Here is a 16,316-nt window from a genome sequence, read left to right as displayed (position 1 = left end):
GATGAGTAAATGGATGAGAGAATAGGTACCTCATGGCCGATGCCTGATTCCCTAGCATGGGTGACCACGTGGATTGTGGTGCCTTTCACAGTATTGGGAATTGCAGAAAGAAAACAAAGTTTGGGGACGAGCAAAGTTCGGTGTTGCCCATGAGTTTTTTGGTGCTTATAGGAAATGGAGATACAGAAACCCAAGAGAAAGAGGAGTTTATGGATCCAATCTCAGGAGAAAGATTAGAACTAGAAGTACAGATTTAGGGCTTTTCAGCAAATAAATAGTAGTTGAATCGATAAGAATATAAAAGATTATATAAAAAGGAGTTAGCTGAGTCAGGAAAGCACTTTCTGGATGAATGGATGAAAGGATAAACAGATGGATGCATGGATGAGCAGAACAAGGAGGAAGATAACACAGAGGCCGAATGAGGACCAGGAAAGAATTATGTCACAGAACCCAAGGGAGTCAACAGAGTCAGATGTTACAGAGATCAAGTAAGATAAAAACTAAAAGTGTCCGTTGAATATGGCAATAGAGACGTCATTTTTGCCTTGGTGAAAACAGGGTCATTAAATTATATGAAGACAGAAGACAGAGGTAGCGTGAGAAGAGAACTAGTGTTTCTAGTAAACTGCAGAAATATATCTTCAAGAAATAACCTTCTTTACAGTTTTATGATGAGTTTAATTTGGTCTTAGGTTATTTTATATATGATTTTTTTGGGTGGACAGTGGTTGGATTATTCTTTTCCTAAATTGTTTCCTCAAATGATCAGCAAGAATGCTTTACATTAAAATAATTAACACCAATCCAGTATGGTTTACCTGTGACACCTTCCCCAAAGAGTTGCTTGCCTCCTGGAACTCTTCATTAGCAGCATTTTGCTCTGAGCCCCACTTCCTGGATTCTTCTCATTAGTAGACAGTAAGGAGTGGTCTCAGTCATTGGCTCAACAAATGTGTATTGTGCCTTGCTTTAGGCCAGGCACTGTTCTAGGTGTTTGGACTCCATCAGAGAATACAATACAAAACCTTGCCTTTATAGCATTTATATTTCAGAGGTGCACACTAATAGGAAGTGACTTAAATTATTTTTAAACATCGTCATTCACTGGACCATCGAATGACATCCGTGAAGTGAAATAACACAAAATGATACACATCAAAGATGGAATGAGAAAGTTTTAATTCCTGCTACTTTATCGTTTAAGTCTTAATCCTGCCTATCACACCAAGCCGTTTTGATATTGAATTTTATCAAATTTTTTTTGAAAGTACATGAAAGCACTTTTTAAAATGAAAACTTCTGTATAAGTCTAGGAGAGTGATGATAATATTGTCACCATCATCATCATATTAGACCCCATTACCCACCATAGTCTGTTAGTCATTTCAATCCTATAGACCAACCCTGGAAAAACATTGAAATGTTTTGGTGGGGGGGGGGAACCTAAAGATGTTCTGTTTGCATTTTTCATCATAATGTTATGTACAAAGTTTATAAACATTATATATTATGTGTACATTTCATAGTCAAACATATGTTAAATGACTCATTTCTATGTGATACAGAGATAGGGATAAGTTTGCTAAGCAGCTTATATTAATATATAAGGCACTAAAATAATGAGCTTTTATTTGCAGGGAGCTATATTGATGACACTAATAAATTACATATTAGGCTGAATGATGGATATAACCTCTTGTTCCTGCTTGTGACAATGCAGTGTCTGTAGGGGCGGGGAGGGGGTGAAAGAGATTCATGAGTTCTGCTTTGGGAAATGCTTGAAGGGCAAAACTACAATATAGAAGATGGAAAAAAAAAACCATAGTTTGTCCTGGCTCGTCCTATTTAGATACTTTAAAACTTATGGGGTATGAGTTGTGTGAAACTGTTACGCAGCTTCAGGCCTGTTTTCTCTAATCTTGCATCCCATTCAAACATTCGAAAATGCCCTTTTGCACTGTTTTAATTATCCTATCTGTTTGAATCTTTCAGATCATAAGGCCTGTGGATTCTCTGCCCCAAAAGATCATCAAGTAGTCACAGCGGTAGAGTACCAAGGTAGAGTACCTTACTGATCTTCATGGGCTGTGTTGTTTAAAGACCTCACCGGGGTGGCATGTGTGTCTGTTTGTGAGAAACCTCCACCTCCCTTCACACTGACTCCTCTGCCTCAAAGGCTGCTTGCTCCCTGCTGCGGTTTCCACCTGAGAACTCTCTCTCCACCTCCTCAGTGGAAATTCTGGATATTCCACGAAAGACCTGCTGTACAAAGAAGGTCTCTTATTACATAAAGTACCTGCAACAAAGCCAGTCTAATTTGTAAAACTGGGAGGCGAAGATCTCGCAGTTTCCAGCCAGCTAGATTTGGCAAAGGGAAATTAGCATTGCAAACCCTTTGTATTTAAGATACAAAACTCTATGTATTTAAGGTAACATTGATATATCCTATTTGGAGGTAACATTTTGTTATTTATTTTAGCTGCTTAAAATATTTATAAGGGATGAGTTGGTATTTAATGGGTATAAAGTATCAATTTTGCAAGATGCAGAAGTTCTGGAGTTTGATCGCACAATAATGTGAATATATTTAATGCTACTGAACTGTATAGTTAAAATCATTAAGATGGTAAATTTTAAGTGATGTGTATTTTATTACAATTTAAAAAATCTTGTAAAGCTCTAATAACCAAAAAGAATTATAAGCTTTTATAAATTTACTTCAAATATTGACAGACTACTACTTTTCTGAAGGATCTTTTACCTAGAACACGTTAATAATAGTGGACAACCAGAATTACTGTTTGTTAAATATGATGCTTCTTTAGATCGTAAGCATTTAAGAAACAGGTTTCAAATGTCCAATCCCTCTTCTTCAGGCATGCCTTAGGTTCTGGAGTTGGAGAGAGAGAGGTTTGGAGTAAAGAGACCAAGATTAAAAAAGAGGGCTGGGGTGAGGAGGAATTAAATGAACTGCTATTTAACCAGTGCTTTCAGTAGTGCCTGGCATCTAGTAAGTTGTTCTCTGTGCTTGTTAAGTAAAAATATGCTGTAATAAGAACCAGCCTGTCATTCACTTTAAATAAGTATTTAGGTTAATCAGTTTCTTTTAAGTCCTAATATTTTACATGTTTAAGCTAAGAAAACATTTACTCTTCATCAGGAATTAGTCTGAAATGGGGAGAGGCGGGGAAAAGGAATTAATGATTGGAAGTAATTTGGGAGAATGGAGTGCTTATAGGGAAGACAAACAGGGCTGGGTGAGGTGCCCAAAAGGAGACTGGAAGAGCCAATGACTGAGCACAGTGCGAGGAAAAGGTAGGTCAGGATGTCCACGTGGGACAAAGGAAACGAAGTTAATTTCTCCTACTTTTATTTTCCGGGAGGTTCTTATTGTTGGGTCCAGCTGGATACTGTGCATATTCGTCCCTGGATCCCCAGGCCCTATGCCAAGATACCTGAATTAGGATGCCAAAAGTATACTCTTGAGTCTTAACATTACTTTAAAAAAAATGTATTAAGGAGAAATTCACATAACAAAATCCATCATGTTAAAGTGAACAATTCAGTGGCATTTATTACAATCGCAGTGTTGTGTGAGCACCACCTCTATCTCATTCCAAAATGTTTCCATTACTTTAAATGAAAATCCTGTACCTTTTATATCACTTTAAAATGTGTGTTTTATTTTTAATATAGAAAATCCTTCTATATTTATTGCCATCAAACATTGGTCTTTTTTACTCCCAAATAAGTGTTTTCTATTTTTTTGGTTTCACCTCTGCTCCTTTTAATTAAAAATTACATTTTGATTCTATTTTATATGTGCTCCAGTCATTCCAACGTGGCTTCCCAGAAAGCAAAATTAATTTCTATCTTCTTCCACATTTCAGGTCTAGGATATTTTACACAGTAACTTAATTTTACTTAAAGTCTGAAGTATTTTATGATTTATGTATCTGCAGATGTGTGTTCCCCCCAATTCATTCAATTTTTTTGTCTCTTGTCTCTCTGATGCCAGTAAATCATAAATTAATTAATTCCTTCTTTTCAGTATGGCTTTTCTCTATCACTTCCCACAGTGATGCCAAAAGCAAATCGAGTAAAATGAGGTCTGCTCTGCTAGGCTTATAAATAACATGAGTCGCCTTACGCAGAGGGTGTTCAACCCTGAGAGCGATAAATCAGAATTTAACAGCGTGCTTTTCTTCACAGAGGTAATTTATGCTAATTCTTCAGAGCTACTTTGGTAGTCTCCATTGTCTTCTTGCATTATGTAAGATTTTTGATGATTTTTAACCTGAGCACAGAGAATAAAATCAAATGAAAAAAAAAGAACATTTGAAAAAAATCAAATGATAGTCAGCAATACAGAATCTTAGAAAAATTAAAATCCCTAATGATTCTATGTGACTCCTCAAAGTGATTCTTTTGCTGCATGTTGAGAAAATGCGTTTTCTAAACAAAGAATTCTCTCTTCTCAATCCAGACTGAAACAGATATTTTTGGCAATGTAATGATCATCTTAAGAGAAAAACTTAGCGCATTTTTTTTGTGTTAATATGCCTGCTTGGAGAAAGTATGACTTATGTCTGTATTATTTTCTTTGTCTCAAACACAGGCAACATTTTAGTTCAGATTTGAGTAATTTGGGGGGGAAATTTGTGATGGTATTAAGTATGGATTTCTATCATGTCAAGACAAGCTTACAACTCTAAGTAAGAGAAGTGCCTCATGGGTGAGAGTGATACTGACCATTTACAGAGCATGTACTTTCTACAAAGTACCATGTGCACAATCTTTACACAACTTTGTGGGATGTGTACTGTTGTTCTAATTTTACAGCTGTGAACATAATCATGTCTTTTTTAAAAAACTTAAACAATTTGCTCAAAATTACTCATCTAGTTTATGACAGAGGTCTAACTCCAAAACCCATGCCTTAAACTCTATTATGAATATGGTATAGTAACCCTGGGGGCTAGATACAGAAATTCTGCTGGCCAGAACGTTGAATTTTGGCTGAAATAGAAAGGAGAGTCCATGGTAGCTGGCTCTAAGTTCACTTAGTTCTTTTTTTGAGATGTTGACCCTATGATTCCAGTAGATTTACTATTTCTCACAGTTTTGAAGGTCAAGGTAGTCCCCTGCTTGGAACACTCCCAAAGAACCACATGGAAAATTCTAAATTCAAATTCCTTCTTTTAAAGTCATTGGTCAAATGTCACCTTATAAATGAGCTGCACTTTGACTATTCTGTTTTTTTAAATCGCACCCCCGTCCCCCAGCATTCCCGAACTTCCTGTACTCTGACCTACTCTACGGTATTTCCATAGCCCTCATGACCTTTTAACATACTGTACAATTCACTTTATGTTGTTTCTTCTGTGTCTGACCCCCTGCAAATTGTAAGGTCCCAAAGGGCAGGGAACTTTGGTTTGCTCCCTGTTCTAGCTGGAGGACAGTGTCAGACACACAGCAAGTACCCAATATATTTTGGACAAACTGAGTAGACCATTTCTCCACATTTTATATGGTCAATGAGACTGAGGCTGGAGGGGAGTGACTGCACTCAAGAAAACCATTGGTTACATTTTGTAATATAATTTCTGCAGAGGTTTTCCACAGAGCAATGAGGATAGGAATCAGGAAGAATTCACAAAAAGGAGTGTGTGTGTCTAGGTAAATATATGAAACAATGTGATTATTTGATAAATTTATTCCTAAGACCTAGGAGTATGGGCTAAATAATGAGTGTGGGTGTGTGTTTAATTGTTGGAAACTCAACAAAATACGGGAAGGAAACCTATCTAAAACTCAAGACTCCGGAAAACCACCGCCCATTCTCCTTAATCAACAGAACAGAACTCTGTTTCCTCAGACAAGTCCCTCAGCACGCATTTGTCCATGCGGCATAATTGTAAACATGACTGTAAAATGATGTCTGTTTGTAATGTAAAGCCTGCTTTCAAACTTTAGGCCTCCTTGAAAGCAACTTTTGGATTTTTTTCCCTTGCCTTTCTTTTCTCTGTCTTACTTTCTGCATTCCATTACTTATTATTCGATTTCTATATTTCTAGCAATATGTGTGGAACTAAAAATAAAATTCGAAACTACATGTAACAGAAAAAATCGTAATTCTGCCCACAGAAATTACCTCTGGGTTGATATTTTCATACATATTCCTACAGGCTTTTGGTCTATGTCTATATATATTTTTTTAATAAAACCTGGGATAAATATTTATAAGTATTGCTCTTCACTCAACTATATCATGTAATATCCTGAATTATTTTTTTAAATGGCATTAAATCTGCTTAACATCAAAATCAGAGATATGGAAAGAATTTTTACATAATTTCTCTTCTCGTAAAAGATACTGGGTTTTTTAGGTCAAACTGTACGCATTTTAGAGGGAAAAAAAAGTCTTAGAAATAGGAAGGTGACACTCTAGAGAGCCTGGCTGAAAGGTATTTTTAACAGATTTAGGACTAGAGGCTTCTATGTGGCACCTTGAAGCAGCTGGCAGACAGGTCCCGGGCTCCTCCTCCCTCAGTCATCTTGTTTGGACAGTTAAGAGAAGGGGTTCGTTCCTTGGGTGGTTCCAGGAATTCTTCAACAATGCAACTGCAGTAAATTTCCTGTGGTAAAGGGACCTTGGGGAGCTATACTGAGGCAGTTAAACTTGATGCCAAGATTAGACCTTTTAATAACTTTTCTGGACTGAGGAGAGGAGTAGGAGTCAGTCATTTATTAGAAGACCATACTGGGGGAGCATGCAGCTTAGTGGTAGAGTGTGTGCTGAGGAAGCACAAGGTCCTGGGTTCAATCCCCAGTACCTCCATTTAAAAAAAAAAAGACCATATTGGGTTTGTATTAATGTATTTGCAGAGTTATTATCAAAGAAGGGATCTGATGGAGAATGTAGCGTGTTGAAGGGACGTTTGGGGTGGGTTCCACAGTGTGGCCTGGGCTAGACTAAATGCCTTTCCTCGGCACTAGGTGTGAAGCCCCCTCTTCTCACCTCCGTCCTGGCCCTCATCACATTGGACTGAAATGACATTATCTTATTTATCTCTTCTACCAAACTATAAACTTGAAGACTGAGACTGGGAAGAAAAAGATAAATAATTAATCATAGCTGCCATTTGTCAAGGACCTACGGTGGGTAGGCTTGGCATATATTATTGTATATGAAGACTCACACCAACTCTGTGACATACTTTCTTATTTTACAGATGGTCACTGAGGCTCAAGAGCTAGGGAAAGTAGTGGTGTCACAGATAATTATGTGCAAGAGTCATAACGCTTTCAGTTCATCTTTGAATTAAGCCAGCCTGGTAACTGGTGAGGTAACTTGTGAATGAATGAATGAACGAATTGAAATATCAAAGGATAATTTAAGGATGTTAAAAGTTTATTAAATAAGTAAAATGTAACTTCACAGGGACAATTAGAAAACAAGTATTTTTGTTGTTGTCCCTAGAGGCTATTTTAGCCTGTAAATACCCAAAGAAGACCGTCTCCTCCAGACTAGAGTGGAAGAAACTGGGGCGGAGTGTCTCCTTTGTTTATTATCAACAGGCTCTTCAAGGTAAGAAGCTGGGGACCTGACGAGGTGAGAATAAGAGAAGGCTGAGTACCCCAGATCCTTTCTTTAACCAGCGAGAGCAGGATGTGGCTGCTGACTGAAAACGTGTCTCTGTAAGTGTGAGATGAAACTAACAGGGACTGAGACCCAAATCACAGCAACCACCACAACAGAGGACAGGGAACAGAAGCGGGTGGACTCCATGGTGGCCCTGGACCCCTCATTTCTCAGCTCATTCCTAGAGTATATAAGGTGTAATTGTTCTCGCTGGCCCAGTAGGTTAAACTCTTGAGAGCAAAGAAGAAAAGATGGTGTCGGGTTGGGATGGAAGGTCACTGCTTAGCTGTGATAATTTACCCTGTTTCCGTATCACCACCGAGAAAGCCATCACTGAGAAGCCTAGGGAGGTAGGACTTAGTGGAGGGTAAATACAATTAACTTTATCCGGCACTTTCTTTTTAAAATTGTTTATTTGTTAGACATTTCTTTACACTCCTACTCTTCTTGTTGGATATATGAGCTTTTAATTTAAAGTGTTGATAATGATGAATGAAATACAATGATGTCTGAGATTGGCTTAAAATAATCCAGAGGTTAAAGGCACCAATAAAATAAGATAGGCCATGCATTGATGACTGTTATAGCTGGGTGATGGGAACACTGAGGTTTATTTTACTATACTCCCTAATTTTGTGTATACTTGAAATTCTCCATTATAAATATTTCAAAAGTTGGTGCTATAACTCAATAACTGTTATGAATGTGTTATTATTTTAAAATACCATGTGTTACTTTCATTTTAGAGAATTAAACAAGTGAACAAATGTTTAAAGTTCATAGAAAATTTAAAATATCCCTCTGGTTCTTATCTGTCAAGATAGACCACAGACAGCAGGGAGATAATAGAACAGCTGTCTTTTCTTGAATTTTCTATAATTGTCAGTCTGGCACCTGAACGTCATACAAAACACGATTTGAATTCCACATACACGGCTATCAAAAACCAACCAAAAGAAGGTGATAAAAGAACCCTCTCACCTCTTCTGTGGCAGCATGGTGTGAGCCACCACACGTAAAGTTACCATCCCAGCTAATTGAACTAGGCTCTGCAGCATCTTTTGAAGATACGAGTATTTTTATAAGCATCCTAGAAAGGGGAGGGGGGAGGACTGAGGACTGAATTCCTTAAAGTAAAATATGGGAATATGGAACTGAACGTTCTTTTGTGAACAGTATGACGTTATAAAAAAAAGAAATTTGAAATAGCACTCATATATAATTTTTAAGTTTTTCAGTTGAGCTAATAGGAAAATAAATGTGTTGGTTACTGAGAGATGAAAGGAAGGTAGCGGACAGAATGTTATTGCATCGTTATTAATGTCATTGTCTTCTTTTTCTAAAAGGTGATTTTAAAGATCGAGCTGAGATGATTGATTTTAGCATCCGGATCAAAAATGTTACAAGAAAGGATGCCGGGAAATACCGTTGTGAAGTCAGTGCCCCATCTGAACAAGGTCAAAACCTGGAAGAGGATACGGTCACTCTAGAAGTATTAGGTGATGTGCTTGTATCTGTGTGATTACTGTTCCCCACCCTCGTCCCCCTCACCCAGCCCTGGGGCAGGGACACAGTTGGGGCCAGGAAGGTAAAGTTATAAAAGCGGACCACCAGCACCACCTTTCCTGAAAAAAATCTTGGCTATTTTTCCTCTTCACCTCATTGGCTGCTGAAATGTTACTGTTATTAATTAATTAGGACAAAATCTCTTTTCACTTACAATTGAAATAAATCTTAGTGGTCCTACACTGTATGTAGAAGCATTTTCCCCAAGGGTTTATCTTTCGGTCGCTTTCAGCATATGTCGTAATTCTTTTGCCATATAAAATGTCTCAAGTGAGATGATAGAAAAGCAATAAAATCAAAAAGTAGACCAGAGAAGGACAGAAGTCTTTTTGGTAAAGAAAGGAAACTAGCATTTACTGTGCAGCTGGTATGTGTTGGGCTCTTTCGTGTATGTGATTTTACTTAATCTTCATTGACAACCTGATTTTTACAGATGAGGAAATAGATGCTAAGTGGTTCTCCCAAGGCTGCACAGCTAGTTAAGTGTCTGGACCAGGCTTTGGATCCTGATGGGGTTAACTCCAAAGCTAATACATTTAGTTACTCTAAAAATCACTGATACAGAAAAACAAAAGAAAGGGGAAAAGAAAAAAGAAAAAAAAGAACTTCCCAGTGTGACAATTGGTGGAGGAACATGATCTGTTCTGCTCCACAGGTGTTGGTATTAACTGCCAAGCAAAGAGAATAAATAACTCCTTTTCCTTTTTGTACATAGTCCAGGCTCGTTCTCAAATACTAGCACTACACTAGTAGAGAAGAAATTTAAATCAGTAGAACTTGCAGAAGATTCAGCTGGCGTCTTCTGTTGCTCTAGAACAAATGATCAGAAACTTGGAGCTTAGAACATGGCTGGGTTCTCTGCCCAGGGTATCTCGGGGCACAGAGATCAAGGAGTCAGCTGGGCTGCATTCTTGGCTGGAGGCTCTGAGGGGACAATCTGCTGCCAATGTCAAGCGCATTCTTGCTGTTGGCAGATTTCAGTTCCTTGGTTGCAGAACCAAGGTCCCCATTCCAGGCTGGCTATCAGCTGGGGGCCACACTCAGTTCCTAGAGCCACCACATTCCTTGCCACGTGGTCCTCCCCATCTACAGTCTAACAAAAGCATGTTGCATCCTTCTTGTGTTTTGAATCTCTGCATTTCCCTTCTGTTACCAACCAGAGAAAACTCCTTTGAAAGAGGTCATGGGATTAGATCAGACCCATGTAAGTAATCTTTGTATCTTAAAGACAATAGATTTGGGACTTTAATTACAACTCTAAAATCCCTTCAGAGTACAATCTTTAGATTAGTGTTTGACTAAATAACTGAGAGAAACTGTATAAACACCAGGGCTGGGGAACTTGGGGGCCCAACTGTGTTAGAATTCTGCCTACCACAGACATGTCTGGGGCATCCTGGATTTAAGTAAAGTCTGGTTTACAAATCCCTGGGACAGGAATAACCCTAACACAGCTATTCTCTGTGCTGGCCTGAACAGGATTTTAGTTTTGAGTACTGGTCCTGAAAATATCCTCAAGATTGACTTATTTAAATATAGTTGGTAATAATACATTAAAACCATTGGGGAGGGGAGAAGTAGAGATTGTTTATCTAACAAAGAATAGATGTTGTAGTAGCTAATATAATGTTTGCTAATTATAACACGTCAGCCCTGAGTGGCTTACATAATAGAAGTTTCTTTCTCATGTAAGTAAAGTCTAAGTAGTTGGGCCAGAGATAGGTAGTGGTGGAATTACATTGATCTACTTCACGAAATCATTAGAGACCCAAGCTAATGTAAATCTGGCGTCTTTACTACATAGCTTTCTGGGGTCACCACACCTCCTTGGTAGGTGTGGAGTGGTGAGGAGAATGAGTGATGGAGAATTATACTCAGGCCGGGGAATAGCATGTATCTCTTTTCCCCACGTTCCATTGGCCAGAAGTCATGCGGGTGACCCCATCTGGCTGCAGAGGGGCTAGCAAATGTGCTCTAGCTGTGTGCCTATGAAGAAAGGAGACAGGCCTCTATCACAGATATCCAATAAGTCCACCTTCACTTGGCTGTTAAAACCCGTGTTTAGATTGTCAATAACCAGTACCATCTGCCGTCCATCCTTCAGTGGCTCCAGCAGTTCCGTCATGTGAAGTACCCAACTCTGCGCTGAGTGGAACTGTGGTAGAGCTGCGATGTCAAGACAAAGAAGGCAATCCAGCTCCTGAATACACGTGGTTTAAGGATGGCATCCGTTTGTTGGGGAATCCCAAACTCGGCTCCCAAGGCACCAACAGCTCATATACAGTGAACACAAAATCTGGAACTCTGGTAAGGTCATTTCAAGCATTGACCTAATAACTGTCTTGCATTTGGAAAAAGAAATTATTAGAACTGCAGTGATGGAGAACAGAAGGCTGATACCATTGCTTGTTAAGTAGAGAAAGGAGGGGGTAGCAGGAAAGATAACGGCGCTCGCACAGAGAAGTGATGGGAAAAGCTGCCCCAGGAGATGGGAAGACAAGACAGAGACCTAGGGAGCCGGGCACACCGAGGCCTGTGCCAGGGACCTGAAACAGGCTGGCATGGATTCATGGTGATGGATCAGGCCAGGGAAGGTACTAAGCGCGTTCATTTTTATAATATCAGGGAAGTTCACGAACACTCTCTTAGGGACACGCTGACCTCAGTGCCAGCCACGTGAGAATAGTGACTGTTGCTAACCTATGATAGGATGTCTGTGTCATTAAACTCTGCCATGGCTAGTTCGTCAGCAACAGACTCTGTGACTTGAGTATCTGTTGCTTTGGATTTAGGCAGATTGTCTGATGACTGAAAAGCCTTTCTAAGGAATCCTACTGGAAATCTAGAAATAAACTCTTTAAAGTTAATGACATTTACAAATAAGAGTATTTTTACTGTTTTGTCCCTGACTTTTTAGGGTAGAGATGAGGAGTTTACAAAAAAGATCATTAAATTTGAACCTTTCTATGTTTTAAAAAAAAAATTTGAGGCTTTTTTTTTCATTCAAAATAATATGTCAATTTAAACATGTCTGACTTCCAGCGATGCAGACTCACTAGCATCACTATAATCAAAGAATCTTAAAGGCATGGTAATAAAAATTTTAATGAATTTTATAAGGATGGTCTAATGTTTCCTTTCATTCCTTCAGTCTCCAAGTGCACAATGATATTTAGAAACTAGATCCCCTGGTAACTAATCAAGTGTATTGATAAAGTGACTTAAAAAATCAGCATCTCGGCTACTCCTTAAGGAAGGAGGCCCTGCCCTGGCCCTGCCCAGTCAGCAGGCTCAGTCAGCAGCTCCGAGTGATTTTTACATCGAGAAATTGGGCAGAAAACCTGCAGTCACACTTGGCTATATTTACTTTTCAAATTTAGTTTTTCTCAGACCAGGTGCTAAAAAGCCCCAAGGCAGGTCTGAGATGAAATAGATTCACTTTCCTCAGTCAACCTCAACCCTTGAAATATCTGTGATGTCAAAGGGAGGCACCAGGGCACCAGCTCCTGAATACACGTGGTTTAAGGATGGCATCCGTTTGTTGGGGAATCCCAAACTCGGCTCCCAAAATATCCCAAAATAACCAGGATGGGTTATTTTCTGAGAAACTTGCCAAAGACTCAGTGTGTGGATGACAGTGGCTCCCTTTTAATCACCAGTTATGTGCTGGGAGATCATTTCCCGTTTGAGTCTAGCTTGTGGTTTATACATAACCTTGGCTCTGAGTTCATGGTGAATGGTTTGTAAAGAAGTCTGGCTTTGAGGATTGATTCCATGTGGTGAGAATACACAAGGAGAAGCTTTCTGCTGCACCATGCTGAGGTACACAGGAGGAAGAGGGGTGTCAGTAGTGGGTAAGGAGAAGAGGAGAAGGCTGTTTTCAGGAACATACCTCGTGTGTGGGTACCAGACAGTGAGGATGTGCTCCTTAGAGGATCATGGCCTCTCAAGGATGCAGACAGTGGTGACCACTGCGGTTTTGAGGGTGTGACTGGAGGGTGCTGGAAGGATGATTCTCACCCTCTGTGCTGGTCCTGGCAGGATCCTTTAAAGTGGCCAGGACACACTGCATTTCCTCCCTCCTAACTAACTAACTTCTGGCCTTCCATCCATCTATCCATCCATCCCTTCTACCCACCCTTCTTTCCTTCCTTCCAGAAATTTTCCAAGATGCTAACACTGCTAGTAACAATTATGAAGCTTATTGTATCAAAGTCTTACCTTTCAGCTGCTTTGGCAGGGAATAGATTGAGCAAGGGTTACACTTGATCTTCTCAGAATTTTCAAAAATTCAACAGCTGATGGAATTTATAATCCAGTAAACAGCATTGATTAAGGCTTTCCTAGGCCCTAAACTACTGTCTTTAGAGGAAGTGTTCGTTGTTTACTGCTGCCATAAACTTACTTGTGACTTAGAAAACTGTCCTTTAAGGCCAGCAAGGCCTTCATTTATAAATGGTGTTTCCTAGGAATTAGAAATACCTAGAATACTGAACACTACCATGTGCTGTAAACTTTAAAAAATGCCTACTGCCTTCCTAACGTACTGCTTTCTCAGTATCACACACACAAAAAGACACTTACCCATATCTGTTTAAGTCTTTCTCTGTCAAATTAGACAGGTGGCCTAGCTAATTACTCCTTGGAGGAGTGGCAGGTTTTTAAATTCTCAGCAAAGGTATAATAAAGTCCTAAGTCATTAAAAAAAAAAAGACTAACAATGCTAAATTTAAGGAAAACGGTTCTTTTAGGAGTCTATTGATAGATGTATTGCTTAAAAACATACTTATTTTTCTTCCCCAAATAGCAATTTAATACTGTTTCAAAACTGGACAGTGGCGAATACGCCTGCGAAGCCCGTAATTCCATTGGACACCGCAGGTGTCGTGGGAAACGAATGCAAGTAGGTAAGCACGAAATAGTGGGAGGGACGAATGGTTTGCAGTTAGAACATGCAAATACCATATTCGAGGGTGGAAGGAGCAAGGGATAGGTAAGGACTGAGTGATTTGAAGGATGAACAGGATAAATGTTTAAAATCAGCTTGACATAACGTGTTACCAAGAGCAAAGATGCTGTTTCAATCCAGCTTCCAAACAAGCCAAGGATACTTATCATTATATTTTACAGATTTTTAAAATTTTTCAAGTATTATTTTTAAAATATGCTCATCTGAGAAATCCTCCTTCAAACAAAAACTAAGAGTCTTGTAAATTGCCCGGGGTCAAGGATTTGGAGCAGGGGTTCAAATCCCAGTTCTGCTTTTTCACTATATGCTCTTGGGCAAGTTAATTACATAGTAATATACCATCCTCATAGAGTTGGTATGGAGATTCAAATAATTAATATTCAAAAGTGTTAGGAGAATGGCATTGGCATATTGTGAGCTCTAAGTATTGGCTGTTTTAACTGTTAATTTTCTCAACCCCCTGAAATACTACGCTTGTACTTATCTAAGAGTAATCACCCCAAAAAGACATGTTAAATATGGTTATGGATCTAGTTTGCTATAAAACATAGCTGCCATATATTATATTTCACAAAACAAGCTTCTTAATGTCCAATAAAATTTGGGCCCAAGAATCTCTTCCGATTAGATGAGTTTCAGAGCAAACTTTTCTCATTTTATTTTTAGTAATTTGGTTGAATTCTCTCTTGTATGAAAGCTGTGTGTTTTGAAAACGATTGTGTAATAGAGAGGGGTGAGCTGGAGGTGGCACCGAGGGGTGAAAGATCACTCAGGGAGGCTGTGTCCTGAAGCAGAAGACTGAGGGCGCCCCTCAGTTCAGGAGCCTGTCCTCAGCTTGGTGGAGTCAGAAATTCGTTTTTTCCCAATGCGTTTTGATATGTGGGCATAGTTTGTATTGTCTGTGCACAGTTAAATTCTCAGCATAATTTTTTTAAAGAAAACATAATCCTGTTAGACTTCAGGATCTCCTAAAGTAAAAGATATTCAATCGTATACTCTCATTTCCACAAGTAAGTTTGAATTTCAGGTCTTCTTAAAATTCAGGGATACCTACCATTAACCAGACTCATTCAAGTGCTGACATTTATAGTCAAACATAAGCATTTGCTTAAATTATCAGAAAAAAATCTCTCAATGCTGCTTTGGAGTTAATAGAAAAATTCATATTACTTTTTAGTTTTTCTTTAAATGATTGTGTTTAATTTCAATGCCTGATTTAGCCTCATCTTAAGAAATATTATTTGTGAAGTCATGGTTTTGACATACTAGTTACATTTTCGTAGCATGCAGTAAACAAATACATGACAAAATTTAGAAGCCTGTGTTTCACTAATAGTGTCATTTTAATTTGAACATGATTTCCACATATCTACCCTTTCTGGTATAATTGGCTTCAGAGTCAAAATTACTTTGTTTAAAGCTCATCCATTGATCCTAGGTGTTCACACACTTGGTTTGGAATTCACATCTTTGGAAATACATAATTCATGAGGTCGCATTTCCAGTTTTCTGAATTATCACCAATAACTTGTAACCAAAACCAGATCTGTTAACCATTCTAACTAAATCCTTTTTGAAATGTAGGAAGAGATAAAATCATGGATTTGCTGATTGTTCCCGAGCCGCTTCATTATACAACTCCAGAAGATTCTACTCACACGCAGCATTTTAGCATTTGGTTCCTTTCCTTTCAATTAGAATAATGATACCTTCCTTTTATCGTGATTTTTAAGAAAGAACAGTATTTTCGTATTTGTTATTAAATTTTCTCTTTATGAGGCATAAGGTGGGCGTATGACTTGCTCAAAAACTCAAAGTAAACGGGTAAATGGGATGAACACGGTTTACCTCTAGCTTAGAAGTCTTCCATCTTCTATTGAAAAAAGTAAAATAACATTTATACCACGACTTAGTACTGACAGGGTAAGAGCTTTTTTGGTTAGAATTTGCCTTTAGCTTGAAACCTGCATAGATGTCAAATTCATTGACTATTACAAAGAAAACAGTAGGCACACAGTTTGGTTCTCAGGAGTTTTATTCAGTTATTAATTTCATTTTGCCTTAGACTATGACTACTGTGGATTTTTCCCCCTCTCTGTTACTTTTTTATCCAAGTGAATAAATAGCTGAATC

At 38.6% G+C, this 16,316-nt stretch overlaps 1 protein-coding gene across 2 annotated transcripts in view; it reads left to right on the top strand.

Annotated features, from left to right (window-relative positions):
- Positions 1-16,316, top strand: part of JAM2 (junctional adhesion molecule 2) — a 50,903-nt gene that overhangs the window by 26,750 nt on the left and 7,837 nt on the right. Inside the window, exons 2-6 of one of the 2 annotated variants that reach the window (XM_032476979.1) lie at positions 1,996-2,061; positions 7,487-7,594; positions 8,995-9,147; positions 11,319-11,521; positions 14,022-14,121. In XM_032476979.1, coding sequence (XP_032332870.1) covers positions 1,996-2,061; positions 7,487-7,594; positions 8,995-9,147; positions 11,319-11,521; positions 14,022-14,121 — 630 coding nt within the window. The remainder of the gene's footprint in view (positions 1-1,995; positions 2,062-7,486; positions 7,595-8,994; positions 9,148-11,318; positions 11,522-14,021; positions 14,122-16,316) is intronic. The other variant, XM_032476985.1, reaches the window with a different exon arrangement.

This window comes from Camelus ferus, chromosome 1, assembly GCF_009834535.1.
Source record: "Camelus ferus isolate YT-003-E chromosome 1, BCGSAC_Cfer_1.0, whole genome shotgun sequence".
NCBI lineage: Eukaryota > Metazoa > Chordata > Mammalia > Artiodactyla > Camelidae > Camelus > Camelus ferus.
The sequence above is the reverse complement of the archived record's forward strand: the minus strand, read 5'-3'. Positions and strand labels throughout refer to the sequence as shown.